Genomic DNA, 23,599 nt, shown 5'->3' on the forward strand with positions numbered 1-23,599 from the left:
CAGGGGGGCAGGGGGACCGGACAGGCTTGCACACCGTGAGGACACACTTCCCCTCCACACAAAAGACTGGCAGTGGTGTAGTACCAGGCGTGTCTGTGGAACCCGGGACTCGAACAGCCATTTATTTATCAAGTAAACCTTGTACTCTTACTCAAGTTCTGTACCTGCGTATTTTACTTCCTTTTCTCCCTCTTTTTTATTTGTATCTTTCCCTTTCTCTTCTAAAATCACTCTCCCTTTTCCCTTTCTCCTTTCATATTTTTACATATACAGCCCCTACTCCATACTCACATTCATATTTCAGTTGACTACTCAGGAAATGCTTTCACAAACTAACAACCTTATCTTTTTCTTTTTTTATTGATTTCTTTTAGTTGATTTACAATGCTGTGTTCATTTCAGGTGTACAGCACAGTGATTCAGTTTTACATATATATATGTATATATATATATGTATATATTCTTTCTCTCATTCTTTTCCCTTATAGGTTATAACAAAATATTGAATATAGTTCCCTGTTCTATATAGTAGGATGACCTCTTCTTTTAAAGATGTCATACTAATTTTTCTTTAGCCTTAGTGTGTGTGTGTGTGTGTGTGTGTAACCTTGCTTGGTAATGAGAGTCACAGAAAACTGCCTTTCAGAAAATTTCATCACATGATGGTGAGTCTGTGTGCCTTTTTCCATTTCTCAGAACTTCCTAAGTGTGCATGGCAATTGCTTTCCAGGACCCTGGAATTGCTATTTTGTCAGAACTCGACAAGGTAATGGCAGCAACTTGTCCTCCTTGGGGGACCACATATGCACCCTCAGATGTCTAACATAATTTTGTTCTGACTTACATGTTCCATGAGCAGTGTAGGTAAGACTTCAGGATCCAGAGTCAGGAAGTACTAGGTTTGCATCCCAATGCTGTGCTTACTGCTTACTAACTGGGTGACTGTGGGCAAGGCTACTGAATGATTTGTAACCTCAGTTTTCTCCTCTGGAAAACAGGGATAACAATGGTAGTTCCCTAATAGGGGTATTATCAGGATTAAGAGGTAATACAGGAATAGTTCTTAGTATGCGATAAGAGGTACAAAGTTTTCGTTGTTGCTACTACTGTTTTTGTTAGCACTAGGAGACCTAGGATTGAATTTCATCTTTACCACTTACTAGCAGAGTGAACTTGGGCTAGTGCAATAGAGATAATTATACTGAACCTGTTTATCCCCTCAATGTATAAAGAACAAAAAGCCATATTAGTGTCTGATCTTTTATTTTATTGTAGGACAGACATAATAATTACTATTTTGACATTGAATTCTTTAAAAATAATCATTAATAATAATATAATAATTATAATACTTAACTATCAATATTATCTACCTTCAGGTAGTGCTTTGTCTTTCATTTGTATTTAATATTATAGTCCCCTTTTATACTATAAGCTCCATGAAGGGAGGGGTACATCTCATACATTTCTGTGAATCCCTCAGCAACTAGCACAATGCCTACTTATTGCAGGAACTCACATTCGAATGAATCAACAGACAAATATGCATTCAACCAACTTTCATCTCCTACGAGTCCAAGCATTCTATCAGGCAACTTGAATAGATATGAGAGCCACCCACGTAATACACAAAAAATTAAACATGTACGACAGAATTCATTGCTCTTATGATAAAAGAAATTTGGAGTTGGAAGGAACCTGAAAATGTTGGTCTATCTCCTTGCTCAGTGAGGAGTACCATTTGTGGTACCTCCCTTCATTCTCTACCTCAATAACTATTCAAATTCATAGAACCAACTCTAATTCAACAACCTTAGTAAAACTCACCCTGACAAAATAACAGCAACAAAAACAAGAAGATGTTTTTTCAAGTATATACCACGCTAAGGATATCCCATTTGATGTCCACCACAAACCTTTAACATAGATATTATTGATATTTTATTTTAAAGATGAAACTGAGTCACAGACAGATTAAATAGCTTGCTCCTGGTCACAGCAGATTGTAAGTGGAGGCGTTGGGATTCACACACAAGTCTATGTGACACCAGAGTCTGAGGTTCTTTGTATTAAATCAAGGAGCAGAATTTCCTGTTCTGCTCATTGGACAATTAATCTTGTAGTGAAAAAACCTCGTAGTGCTGTCACTTGAGCTATTGTCTTAAGCTCTTGTTTGTATATGATATTGTTACTGGGTTTCCTATATGCTTGTATCTTATTTCCTGAAAGTTTACATATCTGCGTTCCCACCACTATCTTACACATAGTAGAGACCCAGTAAATATTTGGCAGGTTCACTAAAACCACCAGTGAAGGGATACGGTTTTCAAAGCAGCTTATTTCTGTGTGAGAAAATTGTTCCTACTGTTTAAAACTCCTTAAATTCCTATAAACAACTTAAAACTATAGAATCCTAACACACAGGGATGATGTGATCTATTGCCTTCATTTTATGGTTGAGAAAATCTAAAGATAATTCATTTGCCCAAGGTCACAAAGCTATTAACTTGCAGATCCATGGCCATGAATTCTGGTCCCTAGAGTCACTGTCTGGTAATATTATCTCAGATATTTGAAAATAGTTTTGAGGCCCCTCTTAGTCACCTTAGGCCATAAGGTTTGAATTTCTCAGCATCTTAGACACTCTCCTGGTTTTAGCCCAGTTTTCCAATAATCATAGTAACAAAGACTCTCTAAGGTACTGCAGGGGAACAGAAGCATTCATTTATTACTAATAGCATTTTCACTGAGTGTAATCTTTATGTAAAATAATCTGGGGGACTTCCCTGGTGGCGTGGTGGTTAAGAGTCTGCCTGCCAAGGCAGGGGACACAGGTTCAATCCCTGGTCCAGGAAGATCCCACATGCCACGGAGCAACTAAGCCCATGTGCCACAACTACGGAACCTGCGCCCTACAGCCCGTGCTCCGCAACAAGAGAAGCCACTGCAATGAGAAGCCCGCGCACCGCAACAAAGAAATAGCCCTGCTCACCGCAACTAGAGAAAGCCCGCGTGCAACAATGAAGACCCAACACAGCCAAAAATAAATAAATAAATAAAATAAATTTATTTTTAAAAATAAGATAAAATAATCTGGCATTCTTAGCAATCAAAAATTTATCTGCCTTATGGTTGGGTCATCCCACTTTGTAGTAATAAAACTATATCTTAAAAAAAATAATTAAAAGAAAAAGACCAATTTATACAAAGATGGATTTAGAATAATTTCTACCTAGAAATGACCCAATATTTGGAGAATTTTTGTAGAATAATATATACTCATGGAAATGATATGTAGACCAGAGAGCAATAAGGAAAATTGTGTAATAAATGAAAAAAGTGAAATAGAAGATGGCATATTAATTGCAATGTATAGGGATGTGAAGAAATTAGAATTGTAAACTGTGGATCCTTTAAGGTAAAAGGGTTCTTTGTAAAATCTTGATGTTCTTTCCTTCTCTGGCATTATTGATTAAACCCACAGTAAGGACTGTAGTGCCCAGAGGTGAACACAGCTAGGGTATAGCGTTGTTGGAAAGAGAGGGAAGAGGTGAGGAAGGATAGATCTGGGCCAGACTGCGTGCCTCAGTCCATTCTGACTGCTGTAACAAAATACCACTTGAGGCGTGGCTCGTAAACAACAAAAACCTATTTCTTGAGGACAAGGATTATGTTTAATTATCTCTGAATCCCCAGCACCTACCATAATGCCTGATACATAGCAGATAATAGGCCAATGTCTGTTGGTGATCCATTACTACATCCAAGATATTGAAAGACAAGGGAAGATAGAAAATGTAGACACTAGGATGAACTAGAATTATCAAGGAAAACTTTATTGAGGAGGGAAATATACAAAGGTAGATCTTTTCGTAATCAGAGAGGAGTATGAGAGTTACTAAAGGTAAAAGATAAAAAGCATAACACGTAGTCTGTGATGAGGTGGAGAAGAGGAAATGTGTTTTGTGTGATAAGAAGGAGAAGCAGTGAATGTGTGACATAATTAAATACTTTGTCCTTATAAAACTTGACTCTTCAGTACCATGTCTAAAGATTATTAATGAAGACAACAATCCTAAACTTCGCTCCTTTTGGAAACCTCAAGTTGTATCAAAAACATACAGGAAAATGTTTCATTTAGACAAACAATATGGTATAAACAGTATAGGGAAAAACATGAGCCTTATAGGCTGGCAAACCTAGGTTTGAATTTTAGTTTTGCCACTTAACTAACTGTATCTTGGGCAAGTCACTTAGCTCTTTGAGCTTCAGTTTTCTTTCTGTAAAATGGGGATAATAATGTCTATCCCACAGGGCTGATGTGGGGCTTGAATGTGGTAATTCTTGTCAGGTATCCAGTATAGTGCCTGGTATGTGGTAGATGGTCAGTAAACTGTTATTTTTAATAATGTGAATTGATGCATTGATGTGTTTGTGCTAAGTCAAGGTGGACGTTTGGGTTGTGTATGTTTGGGGACATGTACACTTCAGCCTACTTGATCTGAGGGTAATTGGACTTTTTGAAATGGAAACACCCCAGAGAAGGACAATGTGTAACTTGGTGCTCCATGGCTGCTTGTCTCTTTAAAATGAAGAAATGCAAACAGTTTTGAGTGTGTGGGCAATTGTATAAGGTGAAGGCTCAAATAGGAAGCTAATAATTTTCTTACTAACTACCTGCTGTACAAACTGTCATGCAAATACTGCCTTATGCTTTATGTAAAACATTGAAACCCCCCATGACTTTATTCTTCTGCTTGGATTTTTTTCTGTAGTAAAATACATCGTTGCATTAATTTCGAGTGTGTTTGTCTGTAAACCAGCCAAATATTTCCTTTTAAATACTTGAGCTCTATGTTGAATATACAGTTATGGCTCTTAGCACATGGCTTTTTTTTTTCAGTAATTAGATTTCATCCTCTAATCCTTTAATGGGCTTTTAGTTCCACATACACTAAGATGGCTCCGATCCATATTAAATGAAGATTTTTCATTTCATGCAGGTTCTTCCAGGGGACCCAGCCCCCTAACCATGGGAGCCCAGGACACCCTCCCTGTTGCAGCAGCATTTACAGAAACAGTCAATGCCTACTTCAAAGGAGCAGATCCGAGCAAGTAAGTCTGGGGCTTGGTCCATTGTATTCTCCAAACTCTATCCAATTCAGTGGGGACACCTTATGTATAGTTATTTCATTCCATATCCTAAAACAAAACAAACAAAAAAATCCAGTCAACGGTAACAGGTGGCATACCTAGAATTAATTTGATTAGGAATATTAATTCACTGCTTTTTTAAAAAAATATGCCAAAAGGTCCAGTTATCTAATCTAATACAGAAATCTCTGATTCACTTTTGGTTGCAGGTTACAGAAAACCCAACCAACTCCATCAGCAATGAGAAAATGTATTATCTCACAAAAGGAAATGTCTAGATCATGTCTTTATTGTCTTAGTCTTTCCTGGGTGGGAGTCACCCACATAGAAACTGAAACAATGGTGCATTGGAGAACCTGGAATAAAACCACCTTTCCATAACATGCAGATATGTAAGAGGACAAGTTATGTGTTACCCTTGTTAAGTAAGGAAAAACTAGCCAAAAAAAATAATCACAGCAAAGTAAAAATTTTAGGTAAAAATGTACCACTCTCTATTTACATGAGCCTGATTACACTTATATCAGTACAACTTGACAATGGGCTTTACCTGAATGTACATGCTTCTCTATAAGGTGTCCCATGGATGGGGTTCAGGAAGTCTATGGATCCCCTGAAATTATATTTCATATCTAATGTGTGTGTGTACATGCACATTTGCCCATAGACACTCTACAGTGTTCATCAATTTCACAAAGGGGTTCAGATTCAAAAAAAAAGTTAAGGGCGATTATTAGTCTACACTGAAAACTAAACACCTAAGTCAAACTGGTTTTCAAGTGTGTCACTAATACAATTCCAGGTCTGAATCTGATGTATAAACAAAGGACAAACCTAGGTGAGGAAAGAATTGCTTTTTATTTTTTACTTGCAGGGACTAGAGCTTAGAAAACCTTGGTAGCTGTGGAAATAAAGATGAGAGAAAAAATTAAATGTGCATATAGAACACTAGACTGTTTTATAAAAATTTTTGAAATAGTGATAAGTATAATTAGAACTTGGAACTCTATTTTAAGTGAAAATCTATATGACTAATTGTTAAGCCTCTTTACACTTCAGAAACACTAGCTTTTTTTTTTAAGTTTTTTTTTTGTTTTTTTTAAGTTTTTTTTTAAGTTTAAATCTAACAACATTATTTTTAAGTTTAAATCTAACAACATTACTAATTATACCTAATATAATTAGTAACTGCACTCCATTCTAGCCACTGAGATCTATCAATCTCCCTAAATATCCTTTTAAACAGCATTTAGGTTTTATTCTGGGCCCAGAGTTTTGCAGAGAAACAAATACTGTGGACGCTGGTGTCTTGGTTCATTTGCTCTGCTATAACAGACTAGGTGGCTTATAAATAACAGAAATTTATTTCTCAAAATTCTGGAGGCTGGAAAGTCCAAACCCAAGGCCCTGGCAGATTCGGTATCTGATGAGAGCCAGCTTCCTGGTTCATCGGAATCTTACATACTGGAAAGAGCTAAGGAACTTTGTGGGTCTCTTTTATAAAGGCACTAATCTCATTCTCGAGCACCCTATCCTCATAACCTAATCACGTCCCAAATATCATCACATCAGGGATTAGGTTTAAATATATAAATTTTGGGAGAACACAAGCATTCAGGCTATAGCGTTCTGGTTTCTCCCACGTCTCTTCTTTTTCATCTTCAGAGCAGAAAGATCATTTGCCATGACCGTGCATCAACAGCAACTAAAAGCTCCTCATACAGAATATGCATTTGAACTGTTAGAGAAAAGTAAGCATCATTCGCTTAGGTTGTATACAGACTTTGTATACATACATACATGTTTCTTCTGTAGACCCTTCTTTGAGTAAAGAATTTGCATGACTTTCTGTCACACCAGTTCTAAAGACTACTTATTACTGACTGACCTGGACCTTAGAAAGCTCAGGCTTCCCTGAATTGCAGGTAGAAACACACCCTAAAAAAAATGAGTAGTTGAAAATGTGGAGAGGTGTCTATAATGGAGTGAAAAACACTAAGGATCACACGAGAATGAATGCTTTTTTGTCTGCTTACTAATTGGCTTTCATTCATTCATTTATTCGTTCATTTATTCAGAGAGATCCAATTGGTAGTAGGGGTACTTCCACTTCTGGTCCCCCCTGAAATCTATTTTCAATGTAACATGTCACTCCTCAGCTCAAAATCTTCCTAACTTGTTCAAAGTTAAAGACAAATGCTTCATAATGGTCTATAAGATTTGTCCTTCACGACCCATCCCAGTTGCCACCTCTCTGATCTTGCCTCTGTCACCCTCGTCCTTAATCACTCCCCTCTAGCCACTCTGGCTTCATGGCTGTTTTTCTTTCATCAGCCCAACCCCACCTGCACCCCAGGGTCTTTGCATTTGTTGCTCCTTCCGCCTTAGTGAAATCTTCTCGCAACTATCTGAGTGACTTGCCCCCTCACTTCCTTCATGATTCTTCAGCAGATTTATCAGAGACCTTCTATGTAAAATAGCAATTCTCCTGCCCTCTCCGCTGTCAACATTTCCTTTCTCCCTACTTCACTTTCTCTTCCTTCGTAGTTAACATACTTACTGTTTTCTAGTTAATGAACATGCTAATTAACATGTTCCATGTTTTCAGTGTCCATTGTCTGTCCCTTCCCCCACTAGAGTGTAAGCTTCATGAGAGCTGGGACTTTAAGTATTTTGTTCATTGTTATATCCTCAGTACCTAAAACAGGACCTGGCATGGAGCACCCAGTGCATATTTGCTGAACAAGTTGAGTTTAATTACTCACCTAACATTTACAGAATGTCTATTATGTGGCTGCCATTGTGCTAGACAGGGATATATTGGTGGTGAAGACAATTGATATGGAAAATAAAACTTGTACATAAATATAATGCAAAGTCCACTATAGAAGAGGTGTAGATATGGGGCAATGGGAGTTAAGAAGTCCTGAATAATAATCCTTTTTAAATCCCAAGAAGTGGTCTTGGGATTTAAAGACCCTACCAGTCACCTGCGAACCTGTCCCTATACAAGCTGGGTTCTTCATCTAGTTTCCGTTTCCCCAGCACACTCTGACAAGTGTCTGCGGAGGTCTGTACCAGTCAGCCTGGTGTCCATGACTTTAGCATTCCAGTGATGTGGTACTTGAGCCAAATTAATATTAGTGCTTTTCCTATGCCCTTCCAAATTAACTGAGCCTTTGATCTGTGGATGACTGCACATATCGAGTCTTTTTTCAATTATATTGCCATAAGTAGCTGTAGTGTATACTGTATATTGGTAGATGGGAGATTTAGTATATTTCATTGAAATTATGAGATCTGAAATTTATGAACAGATCATGAAGTGACATTCTTCTAAATTTAATGTCATCTCCAAGCAGTGAATGACTTTAATTGCTGTTCCTTTGTTATGCACTTTCAAAGAAACAACTCAAGTTCAAAAGTTCCATCATGGGGAGAGGTGGGGAGCAGGATAAAGCCAAACACAGCGCCACATAGAGAAATGATGCAGAAAACGCACGTGGCTTTGCTTTGCCTGTGGTTCTCTCTCATCCTGTATCAAAGACTTCCCCATTTGTTTTCAGACCATACACTGGAAACAAAAATCCACTACTGGTATTCTGGCATCTGAGTCTTTCTCAGTAGCTCAAAGGCAGAGAACTCCTTGACTTTGCTGCCACCTGGGGGAAACGTATTTCCCGTTATTAGCTCCTATTTGAACAACTCTTGTGCTAGGAACTAATTCTCTAATTCCCAAGAAAACCTTAGGCTTCTCAGTTATAGTCTATCCTTCCCTTAACACCATATTTCAATTAGTTATTCAAGTGTATATGTCCCTGCTTAAACTAGAAGTTTGCTCAAGACCACATTTGTCCTGTTTCTCACTGCCCATTCTAGTGCATTACACAATGCCTGGTACGTTGATTAGGCAGCCAATATATAATTGTTAAATGTATGGATTTATTTTTAAAATACTTTATTGAGTTCCTACTCTGCACTGGGTTCTGTGTTTCATACCTTTGCCTTCCCAGAACCTAAGACACAGTACTTGCCTTCACAGTAGTAAATACGTGCAAGAAACTACAAAGCAGTTTTTTTTTTTAATCTGTCCTTGGGCTTCCCTGGTGGCTCAGTGGTTGAGAGTCTGCCTGCCGATGCAGGGGACGCGGGTTTGTGCCCTGGTCTGGGAGGATCCCACATGCCACGGAGCGGCTGGGCCCGTGAGCCATGGCCACTGAGCCTGTGCGTCTGGAGCCTGTGCTCCGCAGCAGGAGAGGCCACAACAGTGAGGGGCCCGCGTAATGCAAAAAAAAAAAAAATCTGTCCATTTGTCCAAGGAAACTAAAGAAAGGAAAAACTAAAGAGGGCTGAATGGAGAAGATATTAACAAAGACCTTGGAAAGGCCTGCCTTTGAACTGAGTCTTGAATATGAAAAGGAGTTTTTGCCTGGTACCCAAGTCAATAAAAGGGGATGATAAATAAAGGAAGGGAAGCAGCCTATGTGCAGAAGTGTGTATGCTTGAACAGAAAACCATGAGCTTAGTTATCAAAGCAGTAAAACTTACACTTTATGAGAGGGATATACTTCTGATGACCTCACATAAATCAAATCCACACATTTCCTGACCAAAATTGGCCAGTGTTTCTGTTGACCAGCTAACATGATGCTGCCTGTGGTAACAGGGAGAGCCCAGTTTACAAGGCTCTAGACCAGTTGACTTGGAAATCTTGCCATTCTAGACAGATGTTTCATATGGGGATTCATAGGGTTTTAAATTTACTTCATAAAGTACCTATGTCAATATTTCCATATAGCAGTATTTCAGATTTCCATGATTTAAACTCACATGAAATGTAGCCACATCACACACTGATAGGAACAATCATTACTGTTGAACAAAGACTTTCCTTTAGTGAGTGAGCATAGGTTGAAAATATTAATTTTTATATAAAAAATTTTAGATCGACTTAGACACTGGATGGATTAATAAATCACCAAAGGTCTGACTCTGACAATTGAGATGCAGTTCAGAAATGTAATGTAGGGCTTCCCTGGTGGCGCAGTGGTTGAGAGTCCGCCTGCCGATGCAGGGGACACGGGTTCGTGCCCGGGTCCGGGAAGATCCCACATGCCGCGGAGCGGCTGGGCCCGTGAACCATGGCCGCTGAGCCTGCGCGTCCGGAGCCTGTGCTCCGCAACGGGAGAGGCCACGGCAGTGAGAGGCCCGCATACCGCAAAAAAAAAAAAAGAGAAAGAAATGTAATGTAACTGACGAGCCTGGGTGCTTCATCTATTGGCTTATACTGACTACTTCTCTCATAGTCCATCTGACACTGTAAGCCCTTTGAAGGCAGGGGCTCTTTTGCTCATCTTTTTTGAATTTTATTTTATTTATTTTTTATACAGTAGGTTCTTATTAGTTATCTATTTTATACATATTAGCGTATATATGTCTTTTGCTCATTTTTTAATTGCCTCCCCACTCACAACAAAAACAAACAACCCCAGCTTACATAGTTAGGCATCCATAAATGTTTATTGACTTAATAAATTCCACCTCCTCCCCTTGCTGACTTTCTTTCAAAAGAGAAACTTTATCCTCCACCAAGACACCACTTAGAGCTCATTTTGAGCAACCTGGAAAAGAAACTGAGCAGATCCCTTAGCAATTAAAAAAACATTTGAGCAACCACTGCTAACAGTGGACTGAGTGATGGTAGGTGCTGAAGTCTAGTTTAACAAGTGCTCTGAGTAGTTATTATTTTCTTCTAGAGTCATCAAATAAAATTTTTCTTGCCCACTTGTTGAAAAACATAAAGAGTAGACTCAGCTTAAGGGGAAGTCCAGGCTTAGCACCAATTCATCACCAGTAAATCAAGCAAGCCTTATGGGTCTGAAAGATAGAGAAGGAAGAAGAGTTGGCACCAAACGGAGAGATCAGCAATATTCTGCAGCAGGGATGGAGGGGCAAACTTCCAGAAACCAGAATTCTCATTCAGAGCAGTTCAGAGTTAGGGATGATATTATCTGAGTGAGAGGAGGGGCACATGGCAACTTTAGGAAGCTCACCTGCCCTCCACCTCTACCCCAAACCCAGCCTTACACAAACAAGGCTATAGCAGTTCTTCACACAAGCCGTTTTGAATGTGTGCCAAGGACCATCTCATCTGAGCCACTATGCCTCATCAGTCACAATTACACAGCATACAAGGTGACTATGGGGCAAATAGAGTTTCCTATATTCAAGTGTGAGCGAAGTTTTCATTTATTAACCTAAATTTCCCTAGAAAGTACACTCCTGAACTTAAAGTTGCAGAAATGGTACAAGGGTCAATTATCCAGATGTATAGGAAAGTTATAAAGAAGTTCACTCATTTAAAATATTTAGCATTTCCCAAAGAAGAAAAGTCTTTTTGAGATTTCTGCTCCAGGTTAAGGTGGATTAACAGGGACCAATTTATGCTTCTACTTGAAAACACTGCACAAACAGACAAAATATATGAAACAATGGTTTGCAAGACACAGGACCCCAGGTGAAGGACAGTGACCCCTGAGAGGTGAGATTATGATTGCCCCAACTGACTTCCTGGGGAGTTTCCAGGCCATGGCATAGGGAGAGCCCAGCAGACTCACAGGCGTTCGTGGGAGGTGTCTCACTGAGACACACTCCACTGCAAAACTGGCTGAGGAGGGTGCCCGAGGAAGCTAATGGCCTGTGGGTACCTCAGACCACCATGCACTGCAGAAGCTGGCTATGGAGAAGGTGTGCATATGATAGGAGCCTGGAGCCAGGGACCCCATCTGCATTAAAAGAGCTGGGCGCTGGGACAGCCCAGCCACACGTACCTCAGGAGCCAGAGGTTGCGGAAGCTGCCAGTTACTGGGCACTAGCAAAGCCACACGGGTTGCAGTACCCATACTCTTGGGTGCCACGTGCCTCCTGCACTGCAGGAGCCTAGCTCTAGAAAAGCCTTGAGTACTGCAGAGGACTGCCTAGCAAGCGCACTGGAACCAGGAAGGGGAAAAAGGTCTCTTCTTCCTGCAATGTCTTTCTAGTGCCCTCTACTGACAAAAAGTAAGACAGTGCCTGTTACGTTGGCAAAGAAAAAATATATTAATGGCCCAATACTAATTCTCTCAGAGCAGACAGTAAAGGGTGAATTGGAACTCCACTGATTTTATGGAGAAATTGACACAGTGATCCTAAGTTTCATGTGGAAATACAAAGAACTTAAAATAGCCATAACTATTTTGAAAGAGAACAAAGTTGGTAGACTAATACTACTTGATCTCAGAATAACTTTAAAGCTACAGCAATCAAGACAGTGTGGGATTGTTGTAAAGACGGACAAAATAGATCAACGGAACAGAATAGAGAATTTAGAAATAAGCCAACACATATATGGACAACTGAATTTCAACAAAATTACCAAGTGGATAAATTCAACAGATGGTGATAGAACAATTAGATACCCACATCCACACACTAAAAAATGAACTTGGACGCATACCGCACAGAAAATTAACCAAAAATAGATCATAAAGCTAAATGTAAAACTAAAAATTAAAAATTTCTAGAATAAAACATAGGTGGAATGTTTGTGACCTTGGATTTAGCAAAGATTTCTCAGATAAGACTCCAAAAGAATAAAGTGTTAGCTACAACCCATAAAAGAATAAATTGATGAAGTTAAAATTTCTGCCCTTCAAATTACTCTTAAGAGAAAGAAAAAAAAAAAAACAAGCCCCCGACGGGGGAAAAAAAAATCTTTGCAAAGCATGTATTTGATAAATTACTTACATCCAGAATGTACCAAAAAAACAACCCAAATCAATAAAAGAACAGAAAACTCAGTTTTAAAAACTGGCAGAAAATCTGAGCAGACACTTCACCTGAGTAAATAACTGATGACAAATAAGCACGTGAAAAGGTGCTAAGATTCTTAGCCATTAGGGAAATGCAGATTAAAACAACAATGAGGGCTCCCCTGGTGGCGCAGTGGTTGAGAGTCCGCCTGCCGATGCAGGGGACGCGGGTTCGTACCCCGGTCCGGGAGGATCCCACATGCCGCGGAGCGGCTGGGCCCGTGAGCCATGGCCGCTGAGCCTGCGCGTCCGGAGCCTGTGCTCCGCAACGGGAGAGGCCACAGCAGTGAGAGGCCCGCGTACCGCAAAAAAAAACAACAAACAAACAAAAAAACCAATAAGATACTGTTACTCACCTATGAGAATGACAAATCAAAAGACAGATCCTACCAAATGTTGGTGAGGATGGAGAGGAACTGAAACTCTCACACTCAGCTGTATTTTCCACTTCACAAAAGAGTTTGGCAGTTTCTTAAAAGGTTAAAGGTACACCTATCATGTGATCCAGTCATATATTTCTCCAAGGGAAATAAGAGTATGTGCCCATACACAGGCTTGTACACACATATTTATCACAGCTTTATTTATAATAGGCAAAAGACAGAAAGAATGCAAATGTTCTTCAACAAGTGAATGAGTTTTCAAAACGAACCTGTGGTATATCTATATTCCACCCAGCAATAAAAAGACATGAGCTATTGATTCACACACTACATGGATGAATCTCAAAATAATTATGCTGAGTGGAAAAAATCAGACCAAAAAAAAATCACACACCTTACAATTCTGTTTATCTAAAATTTTAGAAAGTCCAAACTAATATGTAATGTCAGAAAATATATTAGTAATTACCAAGGGACATTGAGGGAAAGGATGGAGAAGGGCAGGAGAGAGGGAAACAAAAACACAGGGGGAGACTCTTAGGGACGTTGGATATTTTGATTATCTTGATTGTGTGATGGTTTCATAGATGTAGATTATGTCAAAAATGATGGAAATTTACACTATAAATAAGCACCAGTTATATATCGACTATACTTCAATAAAGCCCCTTTTTAGAAAGGATTATTATTCCTTCCAAATTATCATCCAACTGTGTTAACTTATATATATGACTGATTTTATCATTTCAACCAGATAGACAAGTTAATGGAATAAAGATCTAATTAAGTGGGAAGCAGGAAGTTTACCCCATGTGTCCATAAAAGAACACACTCAAGGCATCAATCACATTACTCAGAAAACTAAAATAAGTCCCAGTGAATAGTGTGGTAACATTGTGCAATTATTTAGTATCGTCAAATATGCTGCCATCAATTCAGCAAAGAGAGAGAATCACCAGAATAAATGATTCTGTTTGTGAGGTGAACGTACAGACTTTTCTACAGAAAGAAAAAAGCTGCACTTCTCTTCTAACGGTGCAAAAACACCTTCAACAAAACAGCCACCTTTTTTGGAGACGTGTTAAAATAAACCTTTGAGTCCTCAGTTCTTTAGATATTGTAAGAGCTTACTTTTCCTCTCTTCTGCTGTGTCATATTGTTACAGAAATCTTTGCTTTTCACAACTGCTTTGATTCACATGCTGACCTAGGTTTCCTCTCTTTCCTCTCACGTGTTGTGATACGCCAGATGTATCGTGAAGATTACTGGAGAAATGGTGTTGTCCTTTCCTGCCGGCATCACCAGACACTTTGCCAACAACCCATCGCCAGCTGCCCTGACTTTTCGGGTGACAAATTTCAGCAGGTTAGAACACGTCCTGCCAAATCCCCAACTTCTCTGCTGGTAAATATATTTTGCACAAATTTTTTAGAGGTGTGTGTGGCTTAGCACCTTATTCTTAGATGAGGGATGTACTTTAGCGAGAGAGGTACACTGTACTGAAATTACCGCTACTCAGATATGTTTATAGATTCAATCCCAGAACTTTTACCAGCTGTAAAAATTGTTGGTGGGTGATTGTGTGTGTGTGCATGTATGTATTTTAATGGCCATCTATCTCAAGTGGCTAAAGAGACATTTAGAGTAATGAAATCTGCATTAGTGACAATTTAGTCATTGTCTGTTTTGCTTATCACTGGTAGACAATGGATGAGGATGGTGGAAAATGAGCCCAATAAAAGGAATAAAGTCCATTTGTTGTATTGGCATCTTCTAAAATCAAATGATATCTGAACTGTGAGCTACTCTTCATATAAGCTTGAAAATCTCTTTGTTAAACATGTAATTTCATTGTACTGTAATGATGATTGTTTTGATGGAACTTTACATGTATGACATCAAAGAAGCTTATGTGAATTTGTTTACATAAATACACTTCTTCACATTTCCCATTAAATCTGAAGTCTTTATCATATATATATACGCACATACACATTCACACAACACACACATATATACATGCTACTAAAAAATGATCCACCCTACAAGTTAATTATTGACAATGGATGAGACAAAAAAAGTCATTCTTGACAGTTTTTTCCATCAATAAGTCCTGATATTCCATCCAAAATTCTCTCTCTAAAATGGCCACTTTTTCCCTGTTATCATCACTTCTTCTATCCAAATGATGACTGTCATTTCCCTGGACCACAGCAACTGCTTTCCTCCTTCCCTCCCTGCATCCAGTCTTGCCCCACTCCTACACACAATAACCAGATGACCTTTTTTGACATAAATCAGGTTATCCTCGCTCGTAGTCCTCTGATGGCTTCCCATTGCATCTGTACCAGAATCCAAACTTGTTACCATTGCCTTCAAGACCCTGAGTCATCCACTCTTGCCTGTCTGTCTGTCCTCATCTCCCACCATCCTCCTCAGAATCCTTGTAGCTCCAGCCAGACCTGCCAGTCTTGGGAACTGCTGAGTCCTTTCCCACATCAAGACTTTGTATGCTTGTTTCCTCTGCCTCCAACAGGATTCCCACACTTCTTCACCGGACTCTTTCTCATCCTTCAGATCTCAGCTGCACTCAGCCTCCCCTGACCTCCCCACTCTCCTCCCCACTCCCACACTAAATCACATCACCTTTTTATTCTCTCTCCATCTTCCCTATTCTTCCCTTTGTCACACTTACTAAAACTAATAATTACATATCTATTTGTCTTCTTCATCCATCCATCTCCCCCACTAGACTGTAAAATCCATGAGGGAATAGAACACATCTATTGGTTCACCACCGTATCCTCAGTACCTTCCACTATGCCTAATAAGGACTTGAGTAGTCTTTGTTGAATGAATGAACAATTCAACTATAACTTAGAGAATTTTGTCAAGCTGGATATTTATGTAGAAATAACTAAAGGTTATTTGGAATCTGAGGACCAATACAGTCACTCTCTTTCTCTTGCCCGAATGAGACTTTTTCGCTCCCATGATGAAAAACAGTCACAGGTGTTTCAGGTGATGACCAAGATCACCTCCTTCTCTTTGGTCCTTGCGATGGTTTAATTGGCAAACTTGATTCCAGGCTTAAAAATACAAAAGAAATGCTCACCCTTTAAATGAAAAATAAATGTGAAATGATCAAGATTGGAAATTGGGAACTTCTTATTCCAGTTTCCCTCTGCGTTTTTGATGTGCACAGCGAGCCTCACAGCGAGTTGATTTTATTTTTCTAGGTTCCTCCATCTGAAATTAGGAATTACGTGCCACCATCTCACCAGTTTGTCTGTAAATATCACTGGTGCGATAGTTATAGCTTTTGTTGCACTTTTAGGCAGTTATGTTGCCAAGTTCTTAGGCATATGTGTCAGAGTTTTATACTTATATTAATATATCAGTCCTATGAATTGAACTAAATATCAGTCTGAGAATGTTTTGTGTGACAAAACATTATATGGACCCTTAAGTTTTTTTTTAAACAAAACAAAAGCAAAAGCAAAAAAATTCTTATTAATTTGGACTTTATTAACTCTAAGTATTTGATGATTGTGTCAGGGCTGTGATTGGTGACCCATCAGTCCTAGAGACTGTTTGGTTTTGGTATGTAGCTCCACTCCACCACCCCTGCTGCCACCCCTACTTTTCAAAAGGTCATGGAACCAAGCATTATTCTCAAATGCTGTTCAAGCCTTTCTTCATCTGTTATCTTACACTCAGCCAATCTTCTCAGTTATCCTTACTGAAAGACTTATTTAGGTTAGGTTAGTTTAGGTCCCTGGAGACATTTGGGTTTGCAATCCCTGTGACAGGGACCAAATTGAAATTTACTTCTACTTTTCCCTTATGAAAGGGATTGGCTTACAAAGGATGTTCAGGAACAATCGCTAAACCAATTGAGTCTGAAGAATTCTCAAGGCTTTATGAGTAGTCAGGAATTGCATCTCTGTGCAAGCTTTTGATTGACAAACCTTTCTTGACTATTTGTTAAAGCAAGTTCTCTGAGGAATTTTCATAGACATATGACTTAGCTTATTTTGTTATTAAACATATAATTGGGATTTTCTCAGTTATTTGGATTTACTTAGCACAAATTAATAAAATGTTGCTGGATATTAATTCCACACCTCTTTCGGTATAGTGGGAAAGTATGACCTGCAGTAAGACTGACCTGGGCTGGAATCTTGACTCTCTTACTTATTAGCTGTTCAACCTTAAGTAAATTACTTAATTTTGCTGAACCTCTATTGTTCTTAGCTCCAGCCTCCTGTGTAGGTACCACTCTGGAGGCTCTGGGTAACTTGGATGTTTTACATAATAACAGTTTAGACAACACTTATCAGCATCCTTAGCTTAGCTGGGCCAGGGGCAAGGACGAGGGGCCAGGAGTCTTTTCCATTCACTTCCTCCTGCCCAGAGGCACAGGGTTTTCTCTGTCCTCAACAACCTATAGCAGGCACAACAGAACCACAGGGGTCCTGCTGAGACTTGGTGTCCATGACCACTCGTTCCTAACTGACCAGAAGCAGATTCAAGGCCCTGATGTTTTTTTTGACTCAGCTCTTGATATGCTTGGCTTCTGGAGGCTGAACCATAGGAACTTACTTTTGACCTGCCTTTATCACTGTATCACACCCTTCTGTCTCTGTGACCTCTAATTTTCTCTTTTTATAACATATGCTTATTTTTAAAAAGGAAGATAATTCTTCTTTTGCAGGGTAGATTTTAATGATATAGTTTATAATGTATCTAACAGAGTGCCTAGCACATAATAGAGGCTCAAAAACTTCTAGCTACCATTATTGTATTACATAGGATATTCTGAAAGTGAAATGCCAGTAAGTTACTGAGACACTTGGGCCCCAGTTTTTTCATCATGTGAGAAGTGAGCAGATGCTTTTCACACTCTAGCCTGATTCTTTTTGCCATTGAGACAAACATTTTCACAAGACACGGGGGGAGTGGCCTGTGGAGAGGCCGCAGAGTAACATTGACGACCCTCATAGGAATATAAAACTCCTTAATTCACCAAGACTGCACTCTCTAGTGTAACTACCTTGGTTATTATCATTTAAATTCCAGGATCATCTTATAAGTGAGGTGACTTTTTATGATTTAGATACTCTTAGATGAACTATTGTGAATGCTAAAAAAGGAGCATGATAATTTTAGTATCACCGTTTTCTCCTCAGTTGGAGATAAAGACCGTGTTTACAGATATTTGTTTACACATTTGTTTACAAATGTTTGCTTACAAATATTTACTAAGTAATTTCTGAGACCCTACTGTTCAAGTAAATTCAACAGAAAATCAATGTACTCGACTCCTTGATTGCATTAACCGACTAATTCATAGGAAATGGTGGCGATGTAGAAAGGGCTATTAAATTTGGGTTAATAAATAATTCAGTGTTTAAAGCAACCAGTTATCATCACGATTGGTTAACATTACTGGGTAATATTACTGGGTACAAATCACTGAGATTTATAGCAATACAATAATGCCTCCCTATGGGTATTAATCTATTAACATAATACCATTCAGGACTACAATTATACTAAAAAAAAAAAAAAAAAAATAATATAATCTCTACAAATTGTCAAAGATGGAGATAGAAATCAGATCACAATTTGAAAATATGCTTTTTTGTGTGGTTTATGTTTGTTACAAAATGCTACTCAATCATTTTTTCTTCCCAATTGAATAGTGATAATACCCAAAATGATGCCAATACCAAGGAATTCTGGGTAAACATGCCAAATTTGATGATTCACCTAAAGAAAGTGTCGGAACAAAAGCCCCAGGCTACATATTATAACGTGGATATGCTCAAATATCAGGTAAGCCTATTTATATGGTCAAGGTGTCTCTTTCACATTACAAATGTATATTCTAACATACCTAACATTAAATAAAAGTAGACAAAGTAAAATTTCTTTCAATATTATTTAAAAGCTAGAATTTATAAGAAAACAGAAACCTTAAAAGACTATTTGGAGGCTATATAGTGTCAAGAATATTCATACATATTCTTATTAGTTGAAACCTGCAAGTAAAAAATTTCATTCAAATTTAGGGAAACACGCCAAAAAATGAATTTTCAGAAAACTACATCAATTAAGATTACAAATATTGACAAAATATTTCACTGTAATTTCGTTAAGATATTACCGTACTAAAATCTCTTACTTTAAATGATTAAATGTAAGTAATTTGGTGTTTTTTCATAATGTGATAGTCTATGAATTAAATTCTGATGAAACTTATGTTAAGAAATAATTTAATGAGAATATTTGGTACAACACATTAAAGGATATGAGAACTTTCTTTTTGTGTTTAGGATTTCCCTTTACCCCAGAATATTACTGATTTAATAAATAAGCCTGTTTCAAACCAGGGTTCTAGAGAGCTTGAGTATCCCACTGATTCCTAGCCACTTGATCTCTTTTGAAAGTTGTACTTTAATAGAAATCAGTGCATCTCAAACATGAGTGTACTTTACAATCACCAGGGCGGTTATAAACAAATGCTGATTCTGAACTGGTGCTAATTATAGACAGACACAGATATAAATATAGATAGATGTCTCTATAAAAATCTATTTATAGATAAAGATGGAGATGGGGAGGTGGGAGGGGAGAGGGATAAAGATAGAGACAGAGACAGAGACAGAGACATCTACTGGGCCCTGACACTCCCAGAGATTTTTATTTAATTGGTTCAGGATGTGACGTAGGTGTATATATTTTTACAAGTCCTCCAAATGATTATAACGCACCCTGTGGATTGAAAACCACATGTTCTAAGGGAACCATTGAACATGAAGCATCTATGTAATTGTACATTTCACAAAAATACAAATGAATATAATGTTTTTCTAGTAAGAATAATACCATTGAAGCTTTGGACATTATAACAAAACGTAGAAAGTAAACAGAATTCACCTATTGCAATATGAGCTTGGTATAAAGTACTATAATGAAGGCAAGAGACTGAATTCTGGAATTAAGTCAGCTTCCTACTGTCCACTGACCTTGGGCACTTAATGTCCCTGAGCCTCAGTTTCCTCATCTGCAAATTAGGAAAAAATGATTCCTACCTAGGTATTTTATAGGCTGTGACATTTCAAAGTACTTTGTGAAATGTAAGTAGCCCTAGGCCTGACATTTTGTTTTAAAGGTGCTCTGAGGAATCCCTTTTGTTGTGGTTTAGTTGTGCTGTTGTTATTGTTTTTCAACAATGCAAGGGATTGGTTGGGAGGCATAATTAACACTTTGTGGGATCAAATCACATCATGTTTACTTTCTGGCCACCAGTAGCACCCTCCCAGTAACTGGGACAATCACATATCCATAAAGCACCTCCCCAGGTAGAGGAACTACTGAGAAGTTGAGAACTCCTGCCAAGGACAGAGTATAGAAATGGGTGGGGAGAGTGGGTCTGCTCTGCTTTTGAGCTATATCTTAAGTAACAGACTTCTACATAAAAGTGCATTTGCAGAGGACTGGGCTGCTAAAAATATTTAAAGTTTAAAAACTTTATTATAAAGCTTATCATAGAGATTATTATAAAGTTTTAAAGCTTTTATTATAATGGTCATCAAACTAAAATTACGTCATCAAAAGCCATGTCTGTCATCTTATAAAAGAATCCATGTCTGGGTCTGTTTCTGCAGCAAAACCATGGCTGACTTTTAAGCACAGCCTGCCTTCAGGTCCACGTGGTGTCCATATGTGCAGGCATTACTAGGCCAATAAAGAGCTGTTTATATTCTTTAAAATCAGCAAAACTTATACTCCATGAGTAAAACTGCAAGGGCACAGACACCACCCACACGGCCCCTGCTGTGCGCGTGTACTTATAAAAGGTACATAGAAGTAATAACCTTGCAAATTTTTCACTGTGGGCCCAGGATTCTAGTTGATATTATTGTCTTATAACTTTTTGCTGCTTCTTCAAACCTGGCTTTTCCTTAGTCAAATTCACCTTTGTCTAACTCACTGGTTTGTGAAGAGCAAATATGATAAGAATATTAATAGGTAACATGTAGTAAAATGTTAACTCCTTACTGTATATGAGGCACTAGGCCGAGTGTTTCATATAAAACATCTTCTTCAATCTTCCTAACATCTCTAGGCATAAATATTATTATTATTTCTGGGACTTCCCTGGCAGTCCCGTGGTTAAAAGTCCACCCTTCCAGTGCAGGGGCCATGAGTATGGTAAGGGAACTAAGATCCCATATGCCACATGGTACAGCCAAAAACATTTTTAAAAATTAAAAAATATATATTATCATTCCCATTTGGCAAATGAGGAAATAACCGAGGCACAGAGAAGTTTTTAGTGACTGGTCAAAGATCACTCAGCTTGGAAGTGACAATCAGAACTCACACCCAAATATATCTGAAAAAAACAAAAACACTAATTTGAAAAGATACATGTTCACAGGAGCATTATTTACAATTTGCCAAGGTATGGAAGCAACCTACATGTCCATCAATAGATGAATGGTTAAAGAAGATGTGGGGTATATGTATACAATAGAATACTACTCAGCCATAAAAAAGAATGAAATTTGCAGCAACATGGATGGACTTGGAGGGCATTATGCTAAGTGAGACAAGTCAGACAGAGAAAGACAAATACCGTATGATACCATTTATATGTGGAATCAAAAAATTCAACAAACTAGTGAATATAACAAAAAAGAAGCAGACTCACAGATATAGAGAACAAACTAGTGGGGAGAGGGAAAGGGGAAGGGGCAATAGTAAGGGATTAAGAGGTACAAACCATTAGGTATAAAATAAGGTACAAGGATATATTGTACAACATGGGAATATAGCCAATACTTTATAATAACTGTAAATGGAGTATAACCTTTAAAATTATGAGTCATTGTATTGTGCACCTGTAACTTATATAATATTGTATAGCAACTCTATTTCAATTAAAAGAAAGAAAGAAAGAAAGGAAAAACGACCTCACACCCAGGATTGTCTGCCTTCTTGGCCTCAGCTCCTAACCAGTGTGCTACCAGCTCCCTATCTGACATAAAGTGCATTGTAAACTCTAAAGTGCTATAGAAACTTTAATAATTGATTTTATATTTTTAATCTGTAACAGTTCACCTGAAGCACCCAGCTCTCACTCATACGGCACCCTTCATGGTGATTTTTTTACTGAGTGCTCACTTGTGGGCGGCACAAACAACATTATGACATTTTGATATCTAAGAATATTCCATTGGGAGATAATAATAGCTTCTGGGTTTGTTTCAGATTAATATTCAAGCCTTAAATGTTCTCCTTCCTGTCTTTGGCAAGGTGTCAGCCCAGGGCATTCAGTCCACACCTCTGAACCTGGCAGTGAACTGGCGATGTGAGCCGGCAAGCACCGACCTGCGCATAGATTACAAATACAATACGGATGCAATGACAACGGCCGTGGCCCTCAACAATGTGCAGTTCCTGGTCCCCATAGATGGAGGGGTAACCAAGCTCCAGGCTGTGCTCCCACCAGCAGTCTGGTAAGGAGCCATTAGTCCCCTTCCTCTTCACCAAAGGGCTCCTGGGCAAAGGGATCACAGACTTTTTAGCATTTGTGTTTCCTACAGGAAGAGATCACAGCAGGCCTGGGTGTCAGGGTTCAGGGCATTAAAGAGAAGCTGCTATAGCTAATTTCAAGCAGAAAATGATTTAACACAGGGATTTAGATGTTCACACAAAAAAAGAGGAACAAGCTTTAGACTGGATCTCCAAGAATATTTCCCAGAAGATTGCAGAACTGGTCCACCAGGGGAGCTGCTACCTCTGCTACAACCAGGAAGGAGAGAAATTAGAAGGCTGTCAGTGGAGCCATTGAATTCAAGAACCCACCACCCTCATGAGAGTCTAAGGATAAGAGAGCTCCTACTGGCACTGCCTAAACAAACTGCTTCTCAACAACTACAAAACTGAGACTGGACTGGAGCACTGTTTAACAAGATCCCCACATCTCAGTTAGGCTGCTGACCAGCAGAAAACAGCCCAAAAAGCATCAGGAAAATGGCCTCTGCCTCCCTTCTATCCTCCAGATTTCAAGTAGTACCTATAATTGATGGACCCTAATCTGCATCTAGGACCCTAATTACAAGGGAGTCTGAGTTTCATTTTGCAGCCTCTGGACTATTAAAAGGCACACTAGAGAAGGTATGGGAACAGAAACAG

The 23,599-nt window shown here is 38.7% G+C and overlaps 1 protein-coding gene across 8 annotated transcripts in view; it reads left to right on the forward strand.

Annotated features, from left to right (window-relative positions):
* The window catches only part of SGIP1 (SH3GL interacting endocytic adaptor 1), a 206,753-nt gene that overhangs the window by 179,334 nt on the left and 3,820 nt on the right, over positions 1-23,599 (forward strand). For all 8 annotated transcript variants that reach the window (XM_024734663.1, XM_024734668.1, XM_024734661.1 and 5 more), the window contains 4 exons: positions 5,004-5,115; positions 14,636-14,791; positions 19,096-19,228; positions 22,718-22,920. In XM_024734663.1, coding sequence (XP_024590431.1) covers positions 5,004-5,115; positions 14,636-14,791; positions 19,096-19,228; positions 22,718-22,920 — 604 coding nt within the window. The remainder of the gene's footprint in view (positions 1-5,003; positions 5,116-14,635; positions 14,792-19,095; positions 19,229-22,717; positions 22,921-23,599) is intronic.

Source organism: Neophocaena asiaeorientalis, unplaced genomic scaffold (genome assembly GCF_003031525.2).
Source record: "Neophocaena asiaeorientalis asiaeorientalis breed wild unplaced genomic scaffold, Neophocaena_asiaeorientalis_V1.1 scaffold15, whole genome shotgun sequence".
NCBI lineage: Eukaryota > Metazoa > Chordata > Mammalia > Artiodactyla > Phocoenidae > Neophocaena > Neophocaena asiaeorientalis.